This window comes from Colletotrichum aenigma, assembly GCF_013390185.1.
Source record: "Colletotrichum aenigma strain Cg56 chromosome Unknown KSG_Cg56_contig07, whole genome shotgun sequence".
NCBI classification, from domain to species: Eukaryota; Fungi; Ascomycota; class Sordariomycetes; order Glomerellales; family Glomerellaceae; genus Colletotrichum; species Colletotrichum aenigma.
This window is the reverse complement of record NW_023500913.1, coordinates 4,403,633-4,424,431: the sequence shown is the minus strand read 5'-3', so window position 1 is coordinate 4,424,431 and position 20,799 is coordinate 4,403,633. Positions and strand designations below refer to the sequence as shown.

At 53.7% G+C, this 20,799-nt stretch overlaps 9 protein-coding genes across 9 annotated transcripts; 3 read left to right on the top strand and 6 right to left on the bottom strand.

The window, feature by feature from the left end:
- Positions 1–455: 455 nt before the first annotated feature.
- On the bottom strand, positions 456–1,278 carry CGCA056_v011480 (Ribosomal RNA-processing protein 1-like protein; the record flags this gene model as incomplete). Its single annotated transcript, XM_037326726.1, has 2 exons — positions 456–1,147; positions 1,227–1,278. The coding sequence occupies 2 exons, from the start codon at positions 1,276–1,278 to the stop codon at positions 456–458; spliced, it is 744 nt and encodes a 247-aa protein (XP_037175438.1).
- A 785-nt stretch (positions 1,279–2,063) lies between these two features.
- Positions 2,064–2,444, bottom strand: CGCA056_v011479 (uncharacterized protein; the record flags this gene model as incomplete). Its single annotated transcript, XM_037326725.1, has 1 exon — positions 2,064–2,444. The coding sequence occupies one exon, from the start codon at positions 2,442–2,444 to the stop codon at positions 2,064–2,066; it is 381 nt and encodes a 126-aa protein (XP_037175327.1).
- A 1,544-nt stretch (positions 2,445–3,988) lies between these two features.
- tropE-0 (Short-chain dehydrogenase/reductase tropE) lies at positions 3,989–5,389 on the bottom strand (the record flags this gene model as incomplete). The annotated part of the gene is made up of 3 exons (XM_037326724.1): positions 3,989–4,713; positions 4,770–4,837; positions 5,385–5,389. 3 exons carry the CDS (start codon positions 5,387–5,389, stop codon positions 3,989–3,991), a joined length of 798 nt encoding a protein of 265 aa, XP_037175325.1.
- Positions 5,390–5,718: 329 nt separating this feature from the next.
- CGCA056_v011477 (uncharacterized protein) lies at positions 5,719–7,182 on the bottom strand (the record flags this gene model as incomplete). Its single annotated transcript, XM_037326723.1, has 1 exon — positions 5,719–7,182. One exon carries the CDS (start codon positions 7,180–7,182, stop codon positions 5,719–5,721), a length of 1,464 nt encoding a protein of 487 aa, XP_037175322.1.
- Positions 7,183–7,908: 726 nt separating this feature from the next.
- On the bottom strand, positions 7,909–8,091 carry CGCA056_v011476 (uncharacterized protein; the record flags this gene model as incomplete). The annotated part of the gene is made up of 1 exon (XM_037326722.1): positions 7,909–8,091. One exon carries the CDS (start codon positions 8,089–8,091, stop codon positions 7,909–7,911), a length of 183 nt encoding a protein of 60 aa, XP_037175320.1.
- A 1,037-nt stretch (positions 8,092–9,128) lies between these two features.
- Positions 9,129–9,895, top strand: CGCA056_v011475 (uncharacterized protein; the record flags this gene model as incomplete). Its single annotated transcript, XM_037326721.1, has 2 exons — positions 9,129–9,233; positions 9,335–9,895. 2 exons carry the CDS (start codon positions 9,129–9,131, stop codon positions 9,893–9,895), a joined length of 666 nt encoding a protein of 221 aa, XP_037175319.1.
- Positions 9,896–10,933: 1,038 nt separating this feature from the next.
- Positions 10,934–12,224, top strand: CGCA056_v011474 (uncharacterized protein; the record flags this gene model as incomplete). The annotated part of the gene is made up of 3 exons (XM_037326720.1): positions 10,934–11,035; positions 11,477–11,542; positions 11,601–12,224. The coding sequence occupies 3 exons, from the start codon at positions 10,934–10,936 to the stop codon at positions 12,222–12,224; spliced, it is 792 nt and encodes a 263-aa protein (XP_037175317.1).
- A 690-nt stretch (positions 12,225–12,914) lies between these two features.
- On the top strand, positions 12,915–13,474 carry CGCA056_v011473 (uncharacterized protein; the record flags this gene model as incomplete). The annotated part of the gene is made up of 2 exons (XM_037326719.1): positions 12,915–13,070; positions 13,124–13,474. 2 exons carry the CDS (start codon positions 12,915–12,917, stop codon positions 13,472–13,474), a joined length of 507 nt encoding a protein of 168 aa, XP_037176018.1.
- A 1,996-nt stretch (positions 13,475–15,470) lies between these two features.
- Positions 15,471–17,666, bottom strand: CGCA056_v011472 (putative sulfate permease; the record flags this gene model as incomplete). Its single annotated transcript, XM_037326718.1, has 3 exons — positions 15,471–16,307; positions 16,366–17,264; positions 17,333–17,666. 3 exons carry the CDS (start codon positions 17,664–17,666, stop codon positions 15,471–15,473), a joined length of 2,070 nt encoding a protein of 689 aa, XP_037175316.1.
- Positions 17,667–20,799: the final 3,133 nt, after the last annotated feature.

Sequence of the window (20,799 nt, the reverse complement as noted above, 5' to 3'; positions counted from 1 at the left end):
GCACCGATCGATGTGACGGCGCGAGCCGTGGCTTGGGTCGCCCAGGCCGTCCGCAGACAATTGCACGCCTTCATCAATGGCATAGTGGCTTGCCTCACGTTTTCCAGTTACTTTTTCAAGATTACTTTTGACGGTCAGCAGTGGCTGAGGTAATAGCGGTAGGGAGCAGTGTTTTTCAAAAAGTCGAGATACCCAGATAGACCAAGATGGGAAGAAGCGTTACCGTCGCCGCCGGGCCAAGACATGCCCCGGCCGGCAATGCAGCGATTGGATATCAATGTATACTATAGAACAGCGTTGAGCACATACAATTGCTTTTCTTTTCGGTCCCCATCACCCCTCTGAAGCAGTCCCAGATCAATACCAAGTGATTTTGCCGCCTCCCGTTCTAGACCCAAAAACGCCGTGTTCACCATACAATGCAAAGACAAGATCTAAGTCATGCTGCAGCCTGCTCATTTGTCGTCAAAGCCACCCCACTCGCCGTCGTCCTCCTCTTCCGCGCCGTCCTTGTCCTCCTCCTGGGACTCGACCCAAGGCAGCCTGTCGTCCTCCAGCGACTCGGCCGCCTTGACGCGGACAGTCTTGATGGGCGACCTCTTCAACGGCTCGACGAGCTTGCTGACCCTCTTGGCGAACGCGACAGCCTTCTCGCTGGCGTCCTCCTTGATAATCTCCGTCCTCTCGAGCTCGTCGACCCAGATGTCCACGCCGTGCAGGCGCAGGCCGATGGGCACCTTGCGCAGGTCGCCCTCGACCTCGAAGGGCCACTCGGCCAGCACGCCCGCGAGCGCGTCGGCGCGCCCCTCGGCGTAGTCGCCCTCCTTGACCCAGGTCAGGCCCGAGGCGAAGGTGCGGCGGACGAGGAGGAGGAACTTTTCCATGCGCAGGACGTCGATGTCGGTCCAGTTCTTGGACATTGTCTCGTAGAAGGCGGAGAGCCAGGCGCGGACGTCGGCGTTCTGGAGGCAGGCGGTCAGGGAGGCGAGCTCGGCGGCGAGGTTCTGTTGCGGGACGGCGCGGTCGCACATCCACATTGCGTAGAAGAGGCCCTTCCACAGCTTGAGGGCGTCGATGCGGGTGAGGGAGCGGTGGGAGCCGAGGAAGGTTTGGAGGGAGGTCAGGGCCTGGGTTCGGAGTTTGCGGTCTGTTGAAGGGGGCAGTTTGGTCAGCTTGGGATGTCTTTCAAGGCGGGTATAGCTTTGCGACGCGGGAGATGGACGAACCGCTAGAGGCGAGGTTTTTGATAAACGGCATGTTTTGTTCGTGGGACGCCATCATGAAGGGGGTTTGAGCATATCCTGCTCAATTGGACGGTGGTTGGGGTGGTTGAACGAGTGTCGGGAGTATCTTGGTGGTCTTTTCGTTTTGCCGGGCTGTGATGAGGATGCTGGCTGAGGCGGGCGGGATGGGAAAATAAAATTGTTGTTCACCGAGAAAACTGCCCCGCCGACCTCGGTGTGGAGGTGCAGGGGTGCCAGATCGGGTCACCGCCTAAAAGTCTGGAGCGGTCGGGTTAGGGAAGGTACATCGCCGTGTGTACCTCCACCCCATGTCTCCTTCCTCCACTCCGGCTCCGGCTTGGTGTTCGTCCGCGACAACGTCCGACTTCATCCCACTTGATACTGAATCGAGCCTTCAGGCGCAGTTGAGTAGAACGGGATGAATGGGTACACCATATGTATTTCCGATCTGTCATTCAACCCAGACACTTTGGGCGCTCCTGCTTGCTGGGGGTCTTTGATCCGAGGTTTTGTCATCCTTCTTTTGTTCAACAGCAAAGAACGAGGGGCTTTTTCAGAGCAAAGAAAGGACTGTGAGCTGGCTTTAACCAAATATCATCAATGTTTGCAAGTCTTTGGTGTCAGCATGTCACTTGGGTAACAATGTGGCCAGCAGCCAATTTCTTGCGTGACAGAAGCTTGCTGTGTGTATTCTTGCGGTCAAGTTGTCAACCTCCACTGCCTATGTAGTAGATGCAAAACCCCAACTCCATGCCCTTTTACCACGTGTGACAACCCCAAACGCCCGGCTAAGTTGAAGTCTCCCAAGACGATCCACCACTAGTTCTTGATAAACTCATTGGCTAGGCGGTTCTCAATGCGCTTGTAAGCTTCCTTGGAGGCGGCCAGCTGCTTCTTAAGGCCTTCCTGCTCCTTGACGAGTGTCGCGATCTGGTCCTTGAGGGCAGCGACGTTCTTGTCGTGGATCCGAGTCATCTCGTAAGCCTTGACCTCGTGTTGCGACTTGAGGTCAATGACCTTGGAGTTCAAGACGCGTTCATGAGTGGCCTTGATCTGATCGGTCTTGGCTTGGAACTCAATCTGAAGCTCCTTGGTGAGTGAGGCGCGGGCCTCGCGGACCATTTTGTCAAGTTGGTCTTGGGACCACTGAGGGATGTAGATAAGTTCGTAATCGTCAAGTCTTTCCTGCTTTGCATCCATCTTGTGAGTGTTTGATCCGAATAAAATGGCGACAAAGGCAGACGGCAGGAATGAAGGACAGGAACAAAAGAGAACAGAGGACGTGGGTAAAAGAGACAGGACAGTACTCACGCTTGACTTAGGATTGTTCTTGCCAGTGAACAGCATTTTGTCGGTTGGCGAGGACGAGAGTCTGCGCGCGCAAGAGAGGTTTGAACGTTAGCAAGGTGATTCTGAACAGAGGCACGAAAGGCAAGCGCGTGGGCAGATAGAGGCAGCTTACCTTGTTGGTGGCGTGGAGAGTTTGGAAGTGTCTTGATTGTATTGTGATCTGGATGGAAAGGTTTTGTTGGTGTTGTTGTGGGAAGAAGGAAATATTTTCCGGAGGTTGAGCGAGTGGGAGGTGGATTTTATAGCTGAGGCTGTGGTGAATGGGACGAAGAATAGACGAGAGACGGGACCGCTGAGGAAGGAGGGAGGAAAGAAGAGAAGGAGAGAAGGAGAGAAGGAGCGGGTGGGGCGCCTACCTCTCGCCCACAGGTGCGCTGCTGCTGGCCACACCTCTATCCATCTCCAGCTTCAAGCTACGGCGGTCTCACTGACGGGCCAGCCAGCTGGTAGAGGGGAGACCTCAGCACGTCCAGCCCCATCGACGTTCGTTGCGGTCAGTACCTAGCTGGAGTGGTTTCCGGGTCGCCCATGATATCTTCGCCGTCACTCAGCTGACTTACATGCCACCATCCACACTAATAGATCACTCAATGTCACCATTGACGTGTGTCTTCAAACTCGCTCGATGTAAGTGCATGATCTAAGCCTTCTCGGGTTGGGTAAGCATCGTCTTCACCCCTACACTGCGACAACGCCAATTTCCTTAAGGGTTCTCGTGCCCAAGATCTTGTCTCCAGCCCGGACGCATGTTACGACCAACGCATCAGCTCCATCGTCAAAGGGAGTACACTCCGACTTGTCTCAACGTCAAGGGCCTGCTGGCCTAATCCTCTTCCTCCAGCATGGAACTGAAGACCTTGTAAATCTCCTGGATCATGAAGTCGGTGCTGACTGCATCGCCCAGGGCGCTGGGTTGGTTGACTGCTTCGCCAAAAGCGTTTTCGCTCGCTCGACCCCGTACGAGCCCCCGCGGCCGCTTGCGTCTAAACCACTAATATCGTGGAGGACCTTGGCTGATTTGCTGCTAGCCAGTCATCGCGCGCCAGCGCAAGATGGTCTGCTCCTCGGATCGGCCTCGCTGCCAGCGCGAACGACTTTCTCTTTCACCTCGGCATGACCAAGCGCGAACAACACGCGACATCTTGACGCTTCGAGCTCACGTACGGAATCTTGGTTACCGTAATTTTGCGCGGCACTCCTCGAAAGAAATGCTCAAGGCCTCACATCGTCACATCATATTCTACGAGCAAAGTTGAGACCGCTGGTCAATAGGTGCGATGCGTCACTCTCAAACCGAAGATTCGAATCTTGAACCGAGACGGAGACACGTTGTATACAACACCGGGATTAGCATTTCCACCACGCAATTCTCGTCATTCGTTAATATTGACGCGTTACCAGGGACACACTCCATAAACCCCAACCACGCGGCCGGCATTTTCGTCCTTCTCGCCCCTGATTACAGTAGCAACGCGTTCACCCCCATCAGACGGCTCCGCGGCACCTCTATTCTTCAAAGAGGTGGGATCGCCAGTGAAGTTGGTAGCGCACAATCCCGGATCGGCACCGAGCACAAGGAATCCGTCAGGCTTCAGGCGAGCAGCGTACATGCTCAAGAGCATATTGACTGCGGCCTTGCTGACTCGGTATTCTGTGCCGTGATGGTTGTAATAGGGAGAAGAGGGGTCGGCGGCGTGAGTGATGGATCCCATGCTGGAGCTGACGAAGACAAGACGTGGGGGCGTGTGCGCAGCCTTCTTGAGGAGAGGCAAGAACGCCTCGGTTACGCCTAGAGCTCCGACGACGTTCGTATCCAGCACTCTTCGAAAAGCTGAAGTGGTAGGCGGGCTGGCCATAGATATGATACCAGCATTGTTGACGAGGATATCGAGACGCCCGTATTCGGACTTGACTTTGCTCGCCGCTGCGTTGATGGAAGCGTCGTCTGTTACGTCTATATGCACGAAAGAAGCGGTGCCTTTGACTCCAGAAGTGGACAGCAAATCCACCGCAGCCTTGTCGCCCTTGGTCGAATCGCGACTTCCGAGAATCACATGGTAATCGGCAGAGGAGAGCAGCAAATTCTTAGCCGTCTCGTAGCCCACACCTTGGTTTCCACCTTTAGATTGTTCTCGTGTCAGTGGTTGGCTTCATGTACTCATGAAAAGGACTTACCGGTGATAAAAACGAGCTTCTTGTCTGCTGCAGCCGTGGCGGTTGCGGTGGTTGGAAAGCAGATGAGGCTTGCAATTCGATATGGAGTATGGAGCAGAAGGCGATGGCTTGTCAAGCGAATTTTGTTTTCGAAATGGCTCGTGTGAGCGAAAGTTGCTCCAAATATCAAGAGGAAGACGCCGGAGCGGCACCGGTACTAACCCGCAGCTGTGCGGCACGGTCCGGAGTTAATGATAGTCTAGTCCGGTTCCACCGGCGACGCCTCCTACCATCATATCCGTCCTGTCCGTTCCTGTAATTATTCAGAACACAGATTGAAGACTGCGCCAAACTGATATCTCTCATGAAAAATCTCAAAGGCAGCACTCGATTTTGGGTGGCGCGGATGAGCATGTATGCGGCGCTGTTAGCATTTGGCGGATGGCCTCTGAAGATGACACTTTTGCTGTTGTAAACCTCCAAAGGGTTTGTTCAAGTGAAATATCTGTCCTTCTATCGTCGAGTCGAAAATCATGCTGCTTCTCTCGTTTGGCCAGCCTGTGGCATCTGTTTGTAATAAGTCATGTTCATGTCTTCGAATGATGCTAAAGACCTCACAGACAAGTCCTTGTGAACGTCATTGCTGGGAAGCGCTCTGCCAACGTCTGGCCTGAGCCGCAACGATGATTGGAAGAATGTTTGCGTAGGATATGTATGGTTGAATTACTATCACTAATTATCGTTCATCAACCCATCCTTTCGGAAAGCAGTCAAGCAAGCAAACTTTGGTGTGTTGCTCCGGGCCGTCCTGAACAAGCTAAATACGTTGCCAGAAGGCTATTGTTCAGAGCGATTGTCTCATGCGACGCATTTGAAGGGCGAAGTGGCTTAGAAACCTGTGATCATCGCACTTTGGCATGGATGAGTCTAGGTGTTGCGCCCCACTAGATATATCTAACACGAAGACGCGCTAATCAAAGAGACCAAAGCTCATGTCGTCGTCGTCGTCGTCATCATAACTACAATAGTTTGACCGCGCAAGTTCCGGCTTCTGAATGTCGAATTTAAGAGACTCGGCGTACTCCTTGCGTTTCTTCTCAAGAGCGCTCGCGGCAGCACTGCTTTCGCTCCGTTGGGTTTCAAGCTCATTTCGCAGTTTCGTAGAAGTCGAACGCTCCTCTTCAAGCTTACGTCTCAGCTCCGCAGCATCTGAGCGCTCCTTGATGAGCTTGCCCTTGCTTTCGGCCAGCTGAGCATTGATGATGCTGTGGATGAGCTTCTGGGATTCCTCGCTTTCCTTTTCGTGTTGGTCGAGAGATTCTTGAGCATTGTGTTGGAATCTCTCAAGCTCTTCGGCGCGCTTGGCGGCTGCGTCTTCGATGCACTTGGCGATTCCGGCTTGGTGCTCTTTCCTCATCGTGGCGATTTCTCGGTTCTTCTGGGCCAACGCATCGGTGTAGATTTTCATGTACTTGCGGCATACAGCTTCCTTCTGTCGCTTCTGCGTAGCAATCTCTTCGTCCTTGGCGGCAATCTCTCGATTCTTCTTGATAAGTTTGTCATCTTTATCGGCAATTACTCCGCTCAATCTTTTGCGTATCCTGTCAATTTCAATTTCCATGTTTTTAATCTCTTCGTTCCCCTGAACGATTTTTTCGTTCTTCTTGAAAACCTCCTCGTTCTTTTTAGCGATTTGATGGTTCAGATCGGTAATCTCTTGGTTCTTCTCAGCGATTTCTTCGGTCTTCTTAGCAATTTCATCGTTCTTGTCGGTAATTTCTTGGCTCTTCTCAATGAGTTCGTCGTTTTGATCAGCAATTATTCCGTTTCTCCGAACAATATCTTCGTGCATCCTATCAATTTCGTCGTTCTTGTTGGCAATCTCTTCGTCCCTCTCAGTGATTTGGTCGGTCTTCTCAAACAGTTCGTCATACATCTCATTAATTTCTTCGTCCATCTCAGCGATCTCGTCGTTTTTATGGGCAATCTCCTGGTTCTTCTCGGCAATTTCGTCGTTCTTCTTGGCGATTTCTTCGTCTTTCTCAGCCAACAAAGCGTCTACTTTGTCGCAATCGTCGTCGTATTGTTGCTGGAGCGCGGCCATTTCTTTGTCCTTCTCAGCAATCAAAGCGTCTGCTTCGGCGCGCTCGTTGTTGTATTGTTGCTCGAGCGCGGCGATTTCGGTGTTCTTCTGAGCCATCTTAAGGGCGTGGATTTCCTTATATTTGTCGACCACAGCTTCCTGCGCTTCCTTCAGCGCGGCAATCTCTTCGTTCTCCTCTGAAAGCTTGGCAAGTTCGATTTCGATGCACTCGGCCTCGTGTCGTCGCTTCAGCGCGGCGATGTCTTGGTCTTTGGCGGCAATCTTGGCCGCAAGCTGGGCCTCGGTGTACTTGGGCACATCGATGATTTCGAAGTCGTTGAGGGTCTCCATCTTGCTCATCTGTGAGAAACCTCTTTTTTTCAATCTCGTTTCGGGTATCCGTATGCTGGGGCGGGGCAATCTAAATACGAGGTTCGTTAGCAAGGATTTCTGCGAAGAAGATAATTCAAGCTCTAGGCGTATTGCCGTATGGGATCTGTTGTCCTGATATCAAAAAGGCGTTGAGACGGCACTTACGGAAGGAGAAAGCAGGGAAATGGAGTTGCGAAATTGCGTTGCGGATGTGCAGAGAAGAAGAAAAAGACAGGCGTCTGTGTAAAAGTTCGCGTCGTTTTATAGAACCTTTGACTTGGTTGCAAAGGTGGCTTTTCAAAGTTCACCATGGATGCAGCGAACGTTGAAGGGTTCCTTCCAGATTTCCAAGGTTGGGTCTGAAGCAGACATGTGTGGGTTTTGGTCCACACTGCTGGACACGGTACCAAGACTACTATGGTAGGATGACGCCTTGCACCTTTGTGATTTATTCCAAGAGGTATCTCGAAGGCGAGAGTACCAGCCGAAACCAGCAAGGTCGGCATTGGGAGGCGGAATGGATGGAAAAAACGTGCCTCAGGAATATGCGAAAACTTGAAAACAGCTGAGTATTGGAAGGTTCTTCCTCTGTATTCATGTGTAGTGCGACTACTACTTGTTGCTAACAGAGAAGGTTGTTCAGACCACAGCCGGCCTCCCATCGGTGCCATTGTCGATACCATAGCATCGCTAATCACCCATCTCCTACTTCTGCTTCTTGTTCCGCTCAGCCATTAAGTCGGCCACTGCCGCCATCTGAGTGTCGCAAAGCTCCCAGGCACGGTTGATCTCGGCCTTGGCGACGACTTGCTGCTCCATCAACTGCTTGCGGAAGTTGTCGTTGAGCTCGGCAATCTGTTGCTGATGGGAAATCTCTTGGGCGACCATCTGGGCACACTGACGGTCGAGCAAGTCGCGCAGATGAGCGATGACGCGGGCAGCTACCTCTGACTGAGCACGGGGGGTGCCCTGCGGATCAGTCAGCCATTGGCAGGTTCAGTGGAAAAGAAGAATACCGACATTCTGAGCCATGCGGAGATTTACAGCGACAAAAGCTTCCTAAGCATAGTCTTCCATGGTCTTCTCCCTGCCTCGGGCAGGTCCCTTGTTCTCGGAGCCATTGATCTGGGTCATGGTGCTGTTCTGCGTGTCAGCAATGGGTGATAAATATAATATGGGACTGCGCGTTATCTTGAGGGAAGATGAATGACCAGATGAAAGTTTGCACGTACCTGATGACAGTGAAGTTGGCAATAGCAATATTGTCTAGTGACGACTGGGAGTGAGGCAGGTGATAGTAGGACCAGATGAAGTTTGTTTTTGGGATCCCGGTGGTGGCCTGAAACTGAGATGGGAGGAAGGCGGCAAGGAAAAACAATGAGACGGCAAAGTCAACTGTCCTTGGTCTAAACTTGTGATGGAGGTGAACGCACTCCTTTGAGAGGAAATCAGTGTGACTTCTCTCTTGCGTGGACCCACTTGGTATTTCACCTTCAGCATCTCTCACGCGTCTTGAGCATATTACAGAGCTTTGTTTACTCTGCTTACGTCATAGGCACTGGAGTTTTACTTAAGATATTCAACTTCTAGCTCCTTCTGCTTGGGTACCAGGCAGCGGCCTTTATGTGGTGGACCGACCTCCTTTTGTTCTGCCCTTGGACTGCCACCACCCTCTCCCTCCATCTTCACCTTTGTCTTCTGCCCTCCGAGTGAAGTTGCACACAGCAAGTAAATTCCTCGCACCAGAAGCTGACGGCCAGTCAGAAAATCCCCTTCCTTTGACCAGTTATTCAAGTTTCTCAACCGCGCCATCACAGATTCTGAGTCCCTTAAGTCTTAGCTAAGCACCACGCATCTGTTGACTTTGGAAGTCATGATCTGAGCCACCGAACCCCAGAAAGACGACCTCAGACGACAAGTTCACCATGCAGGAAGATCAAGTTAACCAGTCTGAGTTCTCAGGCTTTGGCCGCCTGGATAACCAGGCTGGCTACCGTCGTCGTGATCGCCGTCAGTCGACCAGCACTGAGGTACGTCTGCGCCACACCCTACTGGGACGCCGTCTCAAAATCAAGAGATGGAAATATCTTGCTACGAAATACTAAGCTGACTTTCGTTTTCTGTCATACAGGGCTACCTCACCAACACCAGCAGTGACACTTGCCAGGACCTTCGCGGCCCTACCGTGGGCCTCGCCGATATGCTAGCGGAGATAAATCAGGAGCGACTCGAGTTCGGCAAGGAGCCGCTTGATGACCAGCAGGAGATGCTCGCCATCAAAGTCTTCCAAAGAGCCCAGAGACTCCCAAAGAGCAGCTCCACCGTCATCCATGAGAACACCAACGCTAGCCAACCCGTCGGCACCGCCATCAAGGACTTTCTTGACCAGCAGAAGCACAGAGAGGAGGTCCATGAGCTGAGGGAGAAGCGCCACGAGGAGCGGGAGAAGCGTCATGAAGAGAGAGAGAAGCGCCACGAAGAGCGAGAGAAGCGTCGCGAGCAGACAGCGGAGTGGCTGGAGTTTGAACATGACGATGAGTATGATCTCGTGAAGCTGCGCCTCGACGATCTCGAAAAGCGCGTTGATCACCTAGATCGGGTCATTTGGCTCTTCGCGGTTATGGCCGGTCTTATTCTCATCATCGACATGGCCTTCATCATTGCGATCAAGGATGTCCGCCGCCACGAGTAGGCACCTACGTAACGTATATCTGGACAACACCAAAGCTATGTGTTGAGATCGCGGGGAGACAGCAGAAAAATCATCAAGTAAATGCAAGTTTCTGATATGATGGTCTGCCGTGAAAAGCTCGCTTGACTCTTTATTGGTGAAAATCCAGATCGACCGCTCCTTCCTTAAATAAGGCCGAGTCTGCTTTCTTGGACGCATTTTGACTTGTTCACCCCAAGCAAGGGACGGCCGGGAGACCATAGGACGGTCGCAACCGTCCAATCGTTCAGGCAGAAGCTTTCCCACCCAGCTACCTACCTACCTACCTACCTACCTACCTACCTACTTACCTATCCACGCGCAACCAGTCCTCCATCTCCGCGTTGCCACGGCACCGCGTCGACTCCTACGGCCGCCTCAGGCCTCACCTTGAAGCTCCTAACCCCGTCTGGTCATGGCCACTGGTCTTCCTCTCACTTGCCCATCAACATCGACCGCCTGGCCGACTGATAATTGATTTTCTTCTTCTTCTCTGAGCGACGCCAGATCCATTCGCGAGGAATGGGCTGCGGAGCGAGGCCATTCACTTCAACTTCCGTCGCCACTCTGCCCATTTTCTGCCCCTCGTTGCCCAAGATCTATGTAAGTTTGTCTTTCTCATTCTGTTCGGCTTTCATGAGTCGCAACGTCCTTTGGATGGAAGGCGCCGTTGAATATCCTTTTCTGCCCAAGCTGCTCCGCGACTTCCCTTCCCGCTCTCCATCCCAACCTCCCCGTCCAGACGCGCGCTTTCACCAGTGCGTTTCTCGCCTCGATACGCGTCCCACGCGTGACACTCCTCTTCGAGGCGGCCCCCCAAAAAAACAAAGCAAACTTCGCCGTTTTCTCTCTCCTTTACCCTCCTCAATCTTCTCCTTTCATCTTCTCCCAAGCCGTCCAACCAGCTAACCACCAAACGCGGTTGAAGGTTGAGGAAATTCAGCGTCGCGAACCGTCACCACTTTGCGACTCAACAACAAATCCCCATCTATCGATTTGATCGCAACCATCGACTTCGAGATGCCTTCGACTCCACCCAGCTTGATTCCTGGCCTCGGCCTCGGCAACCGCGCCGCTGATGAGGGTGACGCCCATCCCTCCCCCGACGACTCTGCCACCGAGGTAAGCCCGCATTTCACTTTGTTTGAGGACCCGATCTCGATTTTCTTGCCCGTCTTCACGCTGGTCTGTCAGTCTTGCTCTGCTGGGCCCTAAGAAAGGGATGGTCGGGAGCCCGGAAAGGCTGAGGCATGCTTGGTCGCTGCAAACCACCCTACACTGGGCTGGGGCGCCAACCTTCAGTCTCGACGGTGCAAAGATCCCTGCCTCAATTCCCTTTGGGGGATTCGGGTTGGTCCAGCACGGTTAATGCCATACTCTGGACTGCCCCGATGGTGGTCACGGGCAACAGGTTCTGAGGCGGTCCCCCAATCTCCTGTTTCGGGGGGTTCGCCGTGTTTTGTCTGAGTCACACCCGGCACAATCACTTCAATGTGTGTTTCTGGAGAAGTGTCTCTGCTCTAACCAAGCACGAGACGTGCTTCGGGAACGTCGAAGACACAGGACAAGTCCAACATCATGGATATCAGCATTTCGGATGAATTCATCCATGCTGCTGTCCAGCCTGAGGTCAGTTACAACTGTTTTGATGCTTGAAACTCATGTTTCAGTACTTACCGGATGCCAGGCCAACGATGAGCATGGTATCGGACCGCTTGAAAGCGACCAGGACGGCGGCGACGACTTCAACGCGAAGTGGAGGAAGGCCAGAATTCTGCGAACCATTCTCGTTCAGGACCAGGAGGTCATCCAGAGACGTATCTTCAAGAAGGAGTTCGAGCAGGGAAAAAAGAGCCTCAGCAAGAAGTGGGCCGATCTCTCGGAGCTCGCCAACCTGGCCGACAAGCGCGCTCTCGAGGCCTTGACCGGCAACGCAGTCAATTCGGAGCGATTCGCAGTCAACGCTGACGCGATCGAAGCAATCCGCGTGGTGCACACGACAATGCAGGAAGACCTCAGTGGCCTCCGCACACGTCAAGAATACGATCGGCAGCGAATCGATGACAAGTTCGATCGGCTCGCCGCGTCCAATGCCTACGAGCTCAAAGCCCTGGAGAAGCATTTCGGTGATCAGCTTGTCAGACTCCAGGAGGTGGACAACGTTCTCCAGCGACGGCTCGAGGGTGTCATTGACCGCCAAGATCTCATGGAGAGCGTGTTGGCCGCGCTCCCCCAGAAGCACCACATGCTGTTCGGTGGCTTCGCCATGGTGGTCATCATGTATATCCTGATTCACCCCACTCGCGACTGATATGCTTGAGGGATAAAGCTGGATGGAGATGTCGCTTGGAAGATCGGGTTCGGGCGAGAAGCACCTTTGGTGCACACAGTACAATTCCGTTTGCAGAGACCGAGGCCGTAGTTTGACAAGTTTCTGATGGATATCGTACGTAGCATTGGCACCTAGGACGCGCCATAACGAACCTCTCCTGAAATTCAATCCGATTTATCGAGCATCCCAGTGTCTTCAGCCGACTGCCCCCTTGAAGTCTTCGAGCAGACCGTCATTGCCAGTTTTCCCTTCGCTCCTGCCTTGCCTAAGATATCTCTTCCCTTTGACAACCACAAGCACAGAGGACGCCTTGACGTCATAACACTGGACGCAAAAGCGTTTGCCATTTCAGCTCACCTTCCTCACTTTTACTTCAACTTCACCTGCAGCCAGAAATCGTGGTTGGCTGGGCACGGTCTTTTGCGCCGCCCACATCCCACAACACAACACGCGACTTTCTGTCTTCGGACCCAAGCCAAATCACCTTCTTACCTATTTGTTGTTTGGGTCAGAAAGGATTTCGGTCCATTCAAACGCGATCACATCGCTGCCGACCAACAATTTACCAACAGTCGCATCAGCGCCAGGTAAGCCAGCAACCCGTAACACTCAGTTGGAACTCGGCTCACACGTTGCTGGCATCACAGACATACCGAACCTCTACTCAGAATGGCATCTCGCCCGCAGAATGTCGTCCCTGTTCAGGGTGCTCCTGGTATCCAGAATCACAGGGAGGAGCAGACTCATGCCGCCGAGAATGAGAATCTCCCAGAGTCTGCCACTGAACATGAAGTCTACGAGATCCGGATGTCGGCCAACGAATTTGTGAGCTTGTCTTAATAGGATTCTGGTGTACTTGCTGACTGGCTGTGTGCTAGGCACTGCTCAATGCCTTGCTTCAACGGGAGGCCGCCCAGTCCGCTGCATTCAACGCGACCAACCACCCTCACGCGTACCTTGGACCCCAGATGGATTCTGTCGATGCTTGGATGAATCAAATTGATCTCATCCGGTGCGAGCAAGCCATGGAAATTGCTGCTATAAACACCCTGGATGACAATCTGAAGAGACTTGAGCGAGACCTCCGCAATTTGGAGGAGGGAATGAAGCAGTTGCAGCGTTGGTTCAGCTTAGAGCAGAGGATTCGGATTATCATGCAGACGATGTTCTTCGCTACGTGGTTCACTGTGTTCGTCCTTGCTGCCTTTGCTGTGGGCCGCAAGCTCTAGGTAGTTATGGAACCAGCACTTTGTACGGGCTGTGTTTCTAGGTAGACATCACTTTGAATCATGAGATTGTGGTCTCCGTTATTCATTTTGGCATGAGTGATTCTTTGTGCACTTCCTGGGACCTCTCGTGCTGATCTTGTGTCTTCCTTGAAAAGTCTGCTCATCGCTTTCATCACCCCAAGTTTGGTTGCTCCTTCCATTTGGGTCAACACAAATCAAGGAACGAAAGAAAACTTTTCACTTCGCCTCCAAGACTTGGTTCCTTGAACTGCCTACCACCTTCAACTCTGGCGACCTGAGGCGTCTCCCTCTTCAGCAAAAACCCGTTTCCCCTTGAAAACCTTTCGGATTTCGTCTTTCCCCCAAAACCAACAACATCCGCAAACCATCCAAGCCTCGCACTGGGCTTGATGTGGTACACGATTTCGAGCTTCCCGCACTCCGACAACCTTCTCAGATTGCGATGAGGTAAGTACCGCGAAACAGATTCTCTTCCTACGGGATTTTGATTTTTACTTGTCCTCTATTTTTCTGCTCGCTGGTTCGCGTCGCGTCAACCAGCCGCGCGCCGAACTTCCTGCCCTCTCACCTTCCTCATGTTCGTTCCTGCCCAGTTCCTGCTCCTGCTCCTGCCTTCTTACCACCCACCCACACCAATCTCAGCACTCCAAAACTTCACCCTTTTCTCACCTTCGGACTTTTGAGACTCTTCGTTTTCAACTTGACCTTTCTTTTTCTTTTCGTCTGCGTTTGTGCGTGGGCGTCGGTCAAATACCAACCCTCCCCCTTGCCATTCTCCCGACACCTGCTTACTTCTTCCACTTTTGCCTCTCTCAGTCTTTCCCACTCTCCATTCTTCCTACAAATTCCGCCACCCCATCTCCAAAGTCTTCCATCCGCCGTGCGCACCCCTCAGTCCCCTTCAAATTTGCCATCCGAGCCTACTGACCTCTCGCAATAGCACGACAACATGGCATCTCCTGAAGTGAGACAGTGCAAGATGATCAAGGAGCCCGGCGATGATGTCCCCGACGAGATCTTGGAAGAGATCCTGGGTTGCGATCTCAGCCAGGTAAGCCCATTCCCAGCCTCGTTTTTCTTGCACTTCTTCCACATTTCCTGTCTGTCCACCTTTGAGCCCTAAGACTCGCCTGTCGTCGAGAGGTTTGGCCTGAGATATCGCTCTGGAGCATGCTCGACTGCCAGGACCATTTGGCTCGGTCAACCGCTCAACTGTGAGTCGGGGCATCGTCCTTCAGAGACGCTCTCTTGTCAGACAATGGCGTCGGGATCCTCAGCCACCTCTGGCTCGGGATGGTTCGTTTGTCTCGTTGCACCTTAAACCAGCTGAAGGTCATTCGCTATGCTCTCGTTCGGGGGGTGATCTTGTGGGGCGGTCTCGATCAAATCACTTCAATGTGTGTCTGGGATGTGTCCGGTGGTCATACCCCTTCAGGGAACCAAGAACTCTGACAGGTGAGGGCCCTGGGTGAATTGGCTTCGCCGGCTCCCAAGGCTTCGAGATTCGTGCGCTTTGTCGGGAACTGGAAGGCACGCGCGACGACATCACGGATGCAGGGTGTGGCAAGATTTGCGTTTGAGAACTTCTAGTGTGAATTACCAGTAGGTTCCTCCTGCTGACTGGGTGAAGAAACAGATAGTCTTGTCGCCGGATTCATCTTGGCGGTGCTTGTCGCTGTTGTTGCCGTTCAGGTCAAGTTCGTTTGGTTTTGAGGGTCGGTTTTGATCAACTACTGGACGCGTATTTCATCACTTAAATGATGCGCTGGAGGAATCCATAGGTCTTTTCAGCATTTTATCCACGTGAGCCACTGGAACCTTATCAATCGAGCGTTCAATCGTGTGTTGTTTTACAAGACGCTTCGCCAGTTGAAATGAACAGAGGTATCTTGTTGAACATCATACTAGGAAATACGTATCATCGCTCATTGCCCTTCCTTTGCTCGGACCACCGCGGTATTCCCGCCCCAGACTTTTATCCCTTCTTCTCGCTTGAGGCATCAGCACCCGACTCGCTGTCACGATCCCAGATCGCCGACTCCATGGACGGGTACACCAGGTCGGCGTCCTCCTCTCGCCACTCCTCCAAATCGACCAAGTTCCACTTCGCTCTCCAGAACCGGTTGCGGACCTTGTCCGACATGCCCACCATACGAATCTGCACACTCTTGCCGGAGTGCACGCGAATCTCGTCCTTCAATTCCTTCAGCGTCAGTATGCCAGAGGTGTCGATGAAGGGCACCATCGTGAAGTCCCATACGACAACGGCAAGCGGTGTCTCTTTGAGGCGGACCTGTTTCTGCGCCCGCAGCCTCTCGAGCCGCTTCTCCGCCGCCACGCTCCAATGCCTGTCACGGTCGTCCTGGCTGAGACTGCTTTCCACGCGGGGATACACCAGCTTGATCGCAGTGAGGGTCGTGTTCTTGGCGCGCTCGGCATTGGGGAAGAACACGGCGTCGTTGAAGTCCACGACAATAGTGTCGCCGGGGATCGAGATGCCCGTGTTCTCGGTCTGGGTGCCCGTGGCGGGAGCGCTGCCGCGACGGGGACCGCTGGCAGTGATGCGGGTGATGGGCTGCGGGATGGAAGTGGTGATTTCGTTGGAGCTGGAGTGGATGACGGGCTTGACGAATGTTGAACGCAGCATTGTCCACGCAACAGACCAGGCGACCGCGACACCGATGCCGATCTCGGCACTGACGAAGATAGTGACCCAGAAGGAAATCATGGAGGCGACGAAGTCGGCAAAGGAAATGCGCCAGAAGCGGTAGAAGAGGGACAGGGGGCCGAAAAGATGGACAACAGCCATGATCTGTAAAAGGGGCTTTGTCAGTATTGCGTATGTCTCTGTTGGTCCGATAAAAACTTACAATAATGGCAGACAGGGTCGTGGAAGGAAGCCAGTACAGAGCCGGGGAGAGGACGTAAAGAGTCAGAAGGATGAAGCCAGCCGTGAACAGTCCGTTGAGGGGACTCTTGACACCACACTCAGATGCGACGGCGGTACGGGACATGGCGCCACCGACGGGCATCGTGCTGAAGAAGCTGTTGGCGATGTTGACGACACCGAGGTAGTTCAGCTCCTGACTCTGGTCGATCTGGTAGTTGTTCTTCCTTCCGAAAGCCTTGCCGACGGCCAAGTGCTCGAGAGTGCTGGCCACAAGAGGTGCCACGGCCCTCGTCGCCACCTTCGCAACAAGACTTGACTCGGGGACGTGGGGCTTCGCGATGCCGTGGGTGCTAACCTGGCTGACCTTCCAGACATAGTCAGCCTTATCGCGGCCGCGGTTGACGAGGTAGCTGATGAGCGTGAAGATGACGAGAACAATGACGGCACGGGAATTAGCGAGGAGCTTGATGGCGAAATGCCTCTTGCCCCATTTCTTGCCGACCTTCTCGAGACCGATGAGGATGATGAGAGTTCCGAGACCAACGCCACAGGTCGGTCCATCCCAGTCAGGAAGACGCTTCAAGACGTCGCCGATGACGTTGAAAACTCCTGACGGCACGTTGGACAGTCCAACGAGAGAGCCAACCTGGCCAAAGGCAATGACAAGAGCTGCGGCTGAGATGAAGCCTGTGAGGACCGGGAAGGAGACGTAGTCGAGGAGGAAACCGAGCCCGAAGAGACCAATGACGAGAGAGTAGACTCCGACGAACAGGGAGACGGATGTGGCAATCTTGGTGATATCAAAGCCTTCTTCGCTGAGGTCGTGTACGATTTCTGCAGTCAGGAGACCCAGAATGGAGGTTGGACCGGTTGAGAGGTCTGAAGTTTTTGCAAGGTTAGAAAATCTCCATGAATCATGATGTCACATTTCTTCGCTCTGAACTGACCTTTTGAGGTTCCCATAATCACCGCAAAGGCAGCTGGGAGCCAACTTGAGTACAGACCGTTGGCGATGGGAATGGTTGCAATCTTGGCGTAGGCCAGGGACTGCGGAATGAGCATCACACCGACGGTCAGACCGGCGATGAAGTCTGTGATGAGCCATTTGGGCTGGTATTTCGGCAGCCACTGGACGATTGGGACCTTTTCGAGGAGGTAGACGCCCGCGGCGGAAGGCAGCTTGGGCGCCCCTGAGACAACAAAGTCGCGGGCCCGGCTGATGCTGGCGTCCGTCACGAACTCGTCCTGGGCATGTTCGATCTTTCCCTTGAAGTTGAACATCTTGACAACGAGGTCTGCCAAAACGGGAGCAGAGAAGAAAGAAGAGAAGGAGGTGTCTGAGCTGTTTGCTTTGATCGTTCGAGAACAGACAGGTTGGTTTCAAACAGTTGAGATGGTTATATCCTTCTCATAACAGATGATGGTGCAATCGTCGTCGGCCCTACTCCCGGCCTCTTCAACTCATGTTCTGACAATCCAGAGATAACAACAAGCCATCCAGCCCCGCTGTGATGCTGATGGAGGTGTTCTTTATGCTTGAGAATGCATTGCTATCTGATCCGCACATTGCAGCTGCGCGCTTGCGCAAGTCCTCCCGTTGCAACACAGACCATATGGAAACGCGACCTCAACCTGGGATGAAGTCGCCCGCGCTGCCGCACAGTGAACGCTCATGCAGACGTGAAGGAGGGTTGGGAGGTGAGGGGTCAGGGCCTTGGGAGGCGTGAGCCAAGCAATCCCAGATACAGCAGCAGCCGCAGAGCTACGACATACATCACGGATGGAGGCTGGCTGTACAACCACCATCACCGTCGACTACATAGGAAACTGCCGTACCCTCCTTCGGACGACATTCGGGATCCCCTCACTTGCCGACGTGACCGGGTCTAATGCAGTTCATCACGGCTTGGTCATTTGAGCGTCGCGCAGTTCATATTGGTGGGATGGGCGTTCGTGCGGTGGTAATGCCCCCTCGCACGGAGTCGCGCCGCGAACGAAGACCAGTCAAGTCAACAAGCTAGCCCCTGGGAAGGGTGACAAGTGCTGCAACTCCAAGACCGTCTCTTCTCCAAAAATAAGGCCCGAGAACTGAAAGTGGTATGCGGCAGGTAGCATGTCTATCCAACTCAATTTGAAACTAGCAGCCCACCGGACGGCTGTAGAGCGCGGGAGAGCAAGGGCGTGGCGAACAAAACGGGATCGCAGATCACATGCGGCCAGGGAAGGGACGTCTTTGGATGGCATAGTTGGAGTAAGGGAACTCGATGCTGATTGAGAGAAGCACGTCTACTACCTACGAGACTAGGTATGCGACGACGGTACGTTCATAGCACACACACATGGTTACGGCGCAGCAGGGCGAGGACGTTGGAGTTGGAGAGCACGTCAGCTGAGATGGCCAGCCGTGGCACCTCATTCGCCATGTTCAAAGACCAGGAAACCTTGAGCATCCCATGTTTATTCCAATGTCCATCCAAGCACCTGTAGTCATTAAACTCTTTATGGGCAGAATTCACCATCCTTGGCGTGCCAGAGCCGCAATGCTAAGACAACCGCCAAGTCCATTCTCTTGGCTCCCTCGTGGTTTCTGCAAATTTCAAAGCACCGATGGGCGGTCTTGGCGGTCGCACAGCGCAAATCTGTGCGAGTATTAGGTAGTGTCGCAGACAGAGGCCCGCCACCGCGCGACCACCTTGGGAAGAGAGAACGAGAGAACGAAGGGTGCGAAGGTCCCATAGAAGAAAAAGCCGAGGGGCTCGCTGGCAACCCAAAGTCCCCAAAATGTTTCAAGCCAAGCTCTTTCTCGACGCCTCGGATGACCCCCATACTGCGTAGTAGGTCTTGGGTTGCATGCATAGGTTCCCAAGGTGCTCTTGGCGGCTACCATATCGAATTTCCTCTTCGGGATTGGCGAGAAGAGATAACAGGCTCTCAGTCCTAAGACAAGCGTCCACTTGGCTCTCTCTTGTCCTCTCCTTAGCCCACGAAGACTGGGTCCGGTGTTCGTCATCCGCAAATGCACCGTTGAGCTTCTATGTAAGGCAAAGTCTCCATAGTAAGGCCAGATAGTAAGCAGCAATATGGGGCCTGCTTGACGTCGGTCAGCGAAAAAAGGTGCTTTTGTAACCATCCCAAAACGGCAGCGTGCTCGCAGCCTGCCTAGTCGCCCTTCTTGTTCCTCTTCTTCTGCTGAGTACTGACTGGCCTCCCTCCTTGACGCCCGCCGTACATGTACCGCACGTTAGTCTGACGCGGGCGCAATCCCACGTCGTTCATTCTCACCACCAAGTCCCCTCCCGCCGCGTAACTATGGGCCAAGACGCGGGGTACATACCCGTCCAATAGCGCTCCCGTCACGGCCATCGGTTGCTAGCAAGGGGCCTGGCTCGCTCGCTGGAGGAACAGTCTTAACGAGCGCAATGACGAGGCACGATGTCGTGTGCCGGTGGGAAGCGGTCTCCACCGGGCTCTTCACACCCTCCCGAAGTTCCCTGTCCAGTGGAGCGAGGCCTTGTCTTCGATACGAAGGGACAAGCTTTTGATTTCCCCGGCAAAAGGTGGCATGCCAAGCCCGCGAATCAGGTGCCGTGTTCCGGCCATGGATGACCGGGATCGTGTCCGGCGCCGACCGGGGTTGGGCAGCATCGAGCCAGCGCTACTACGCAGGAAATGGCACAAAATGGCAGTCTACCCGCCTGCGATTAACGAGGCCGATTCGGCGAGAACGGGTTGTGGGCCATGGGATGGGGGGAGCAACAAGAGCCGTGAGTTTCTACATATGCGCCATCCCTAGTCATGGATGTTACCACTGTCTGTGTACGGAGTACGGTACGTCTGTTCGATCAAGATGCAGCGGTCACACCGACCAGGGTTCTTGCAGCACTCGTCTGTTGTAAAAAGGCCGCCGTTGACTGGCTGCTCGGTAATAGCAGCGTATGCTTGCGCAGACCGACGACGAATGAGGGTGGGATGCAAACCTCGATGGGATGGCATTCGCTTTCCATGCTCAATTCTGCCAGGGGCTTGTCTTGTCGCTGGCCTGCTACTGCTGGCTGCTTAAACCATCCATAGAAACATCCTCCAACCGCTGTCATCATTTCTAGCACACTCGGTTCCATTCACACTTTACCCCTCTTCCCATCTCCAACTTCCAAGAATAGGAATCGGTGTCCATCGCCCGCGCAACCTTGAATCCTTCTCACCCATCCAAGAGCGCCCACGCCTCTGCCGCTGCGGAAAAAGATTGGACGAAGACGTCCTTTCGCCTGGGTCTGGCCGTGCAGCTTGCTCTTGTCAGCTCCGGTGCGCGCATCCCCCGTTCCCGCTGAAACGGAACTATTGGCCCGGTGGTGATGGTGTTCACCTTCGGCGGCGTCCCTCCCATCGTGCGGGGTTCGTCCTTGCGCCTCCCTGC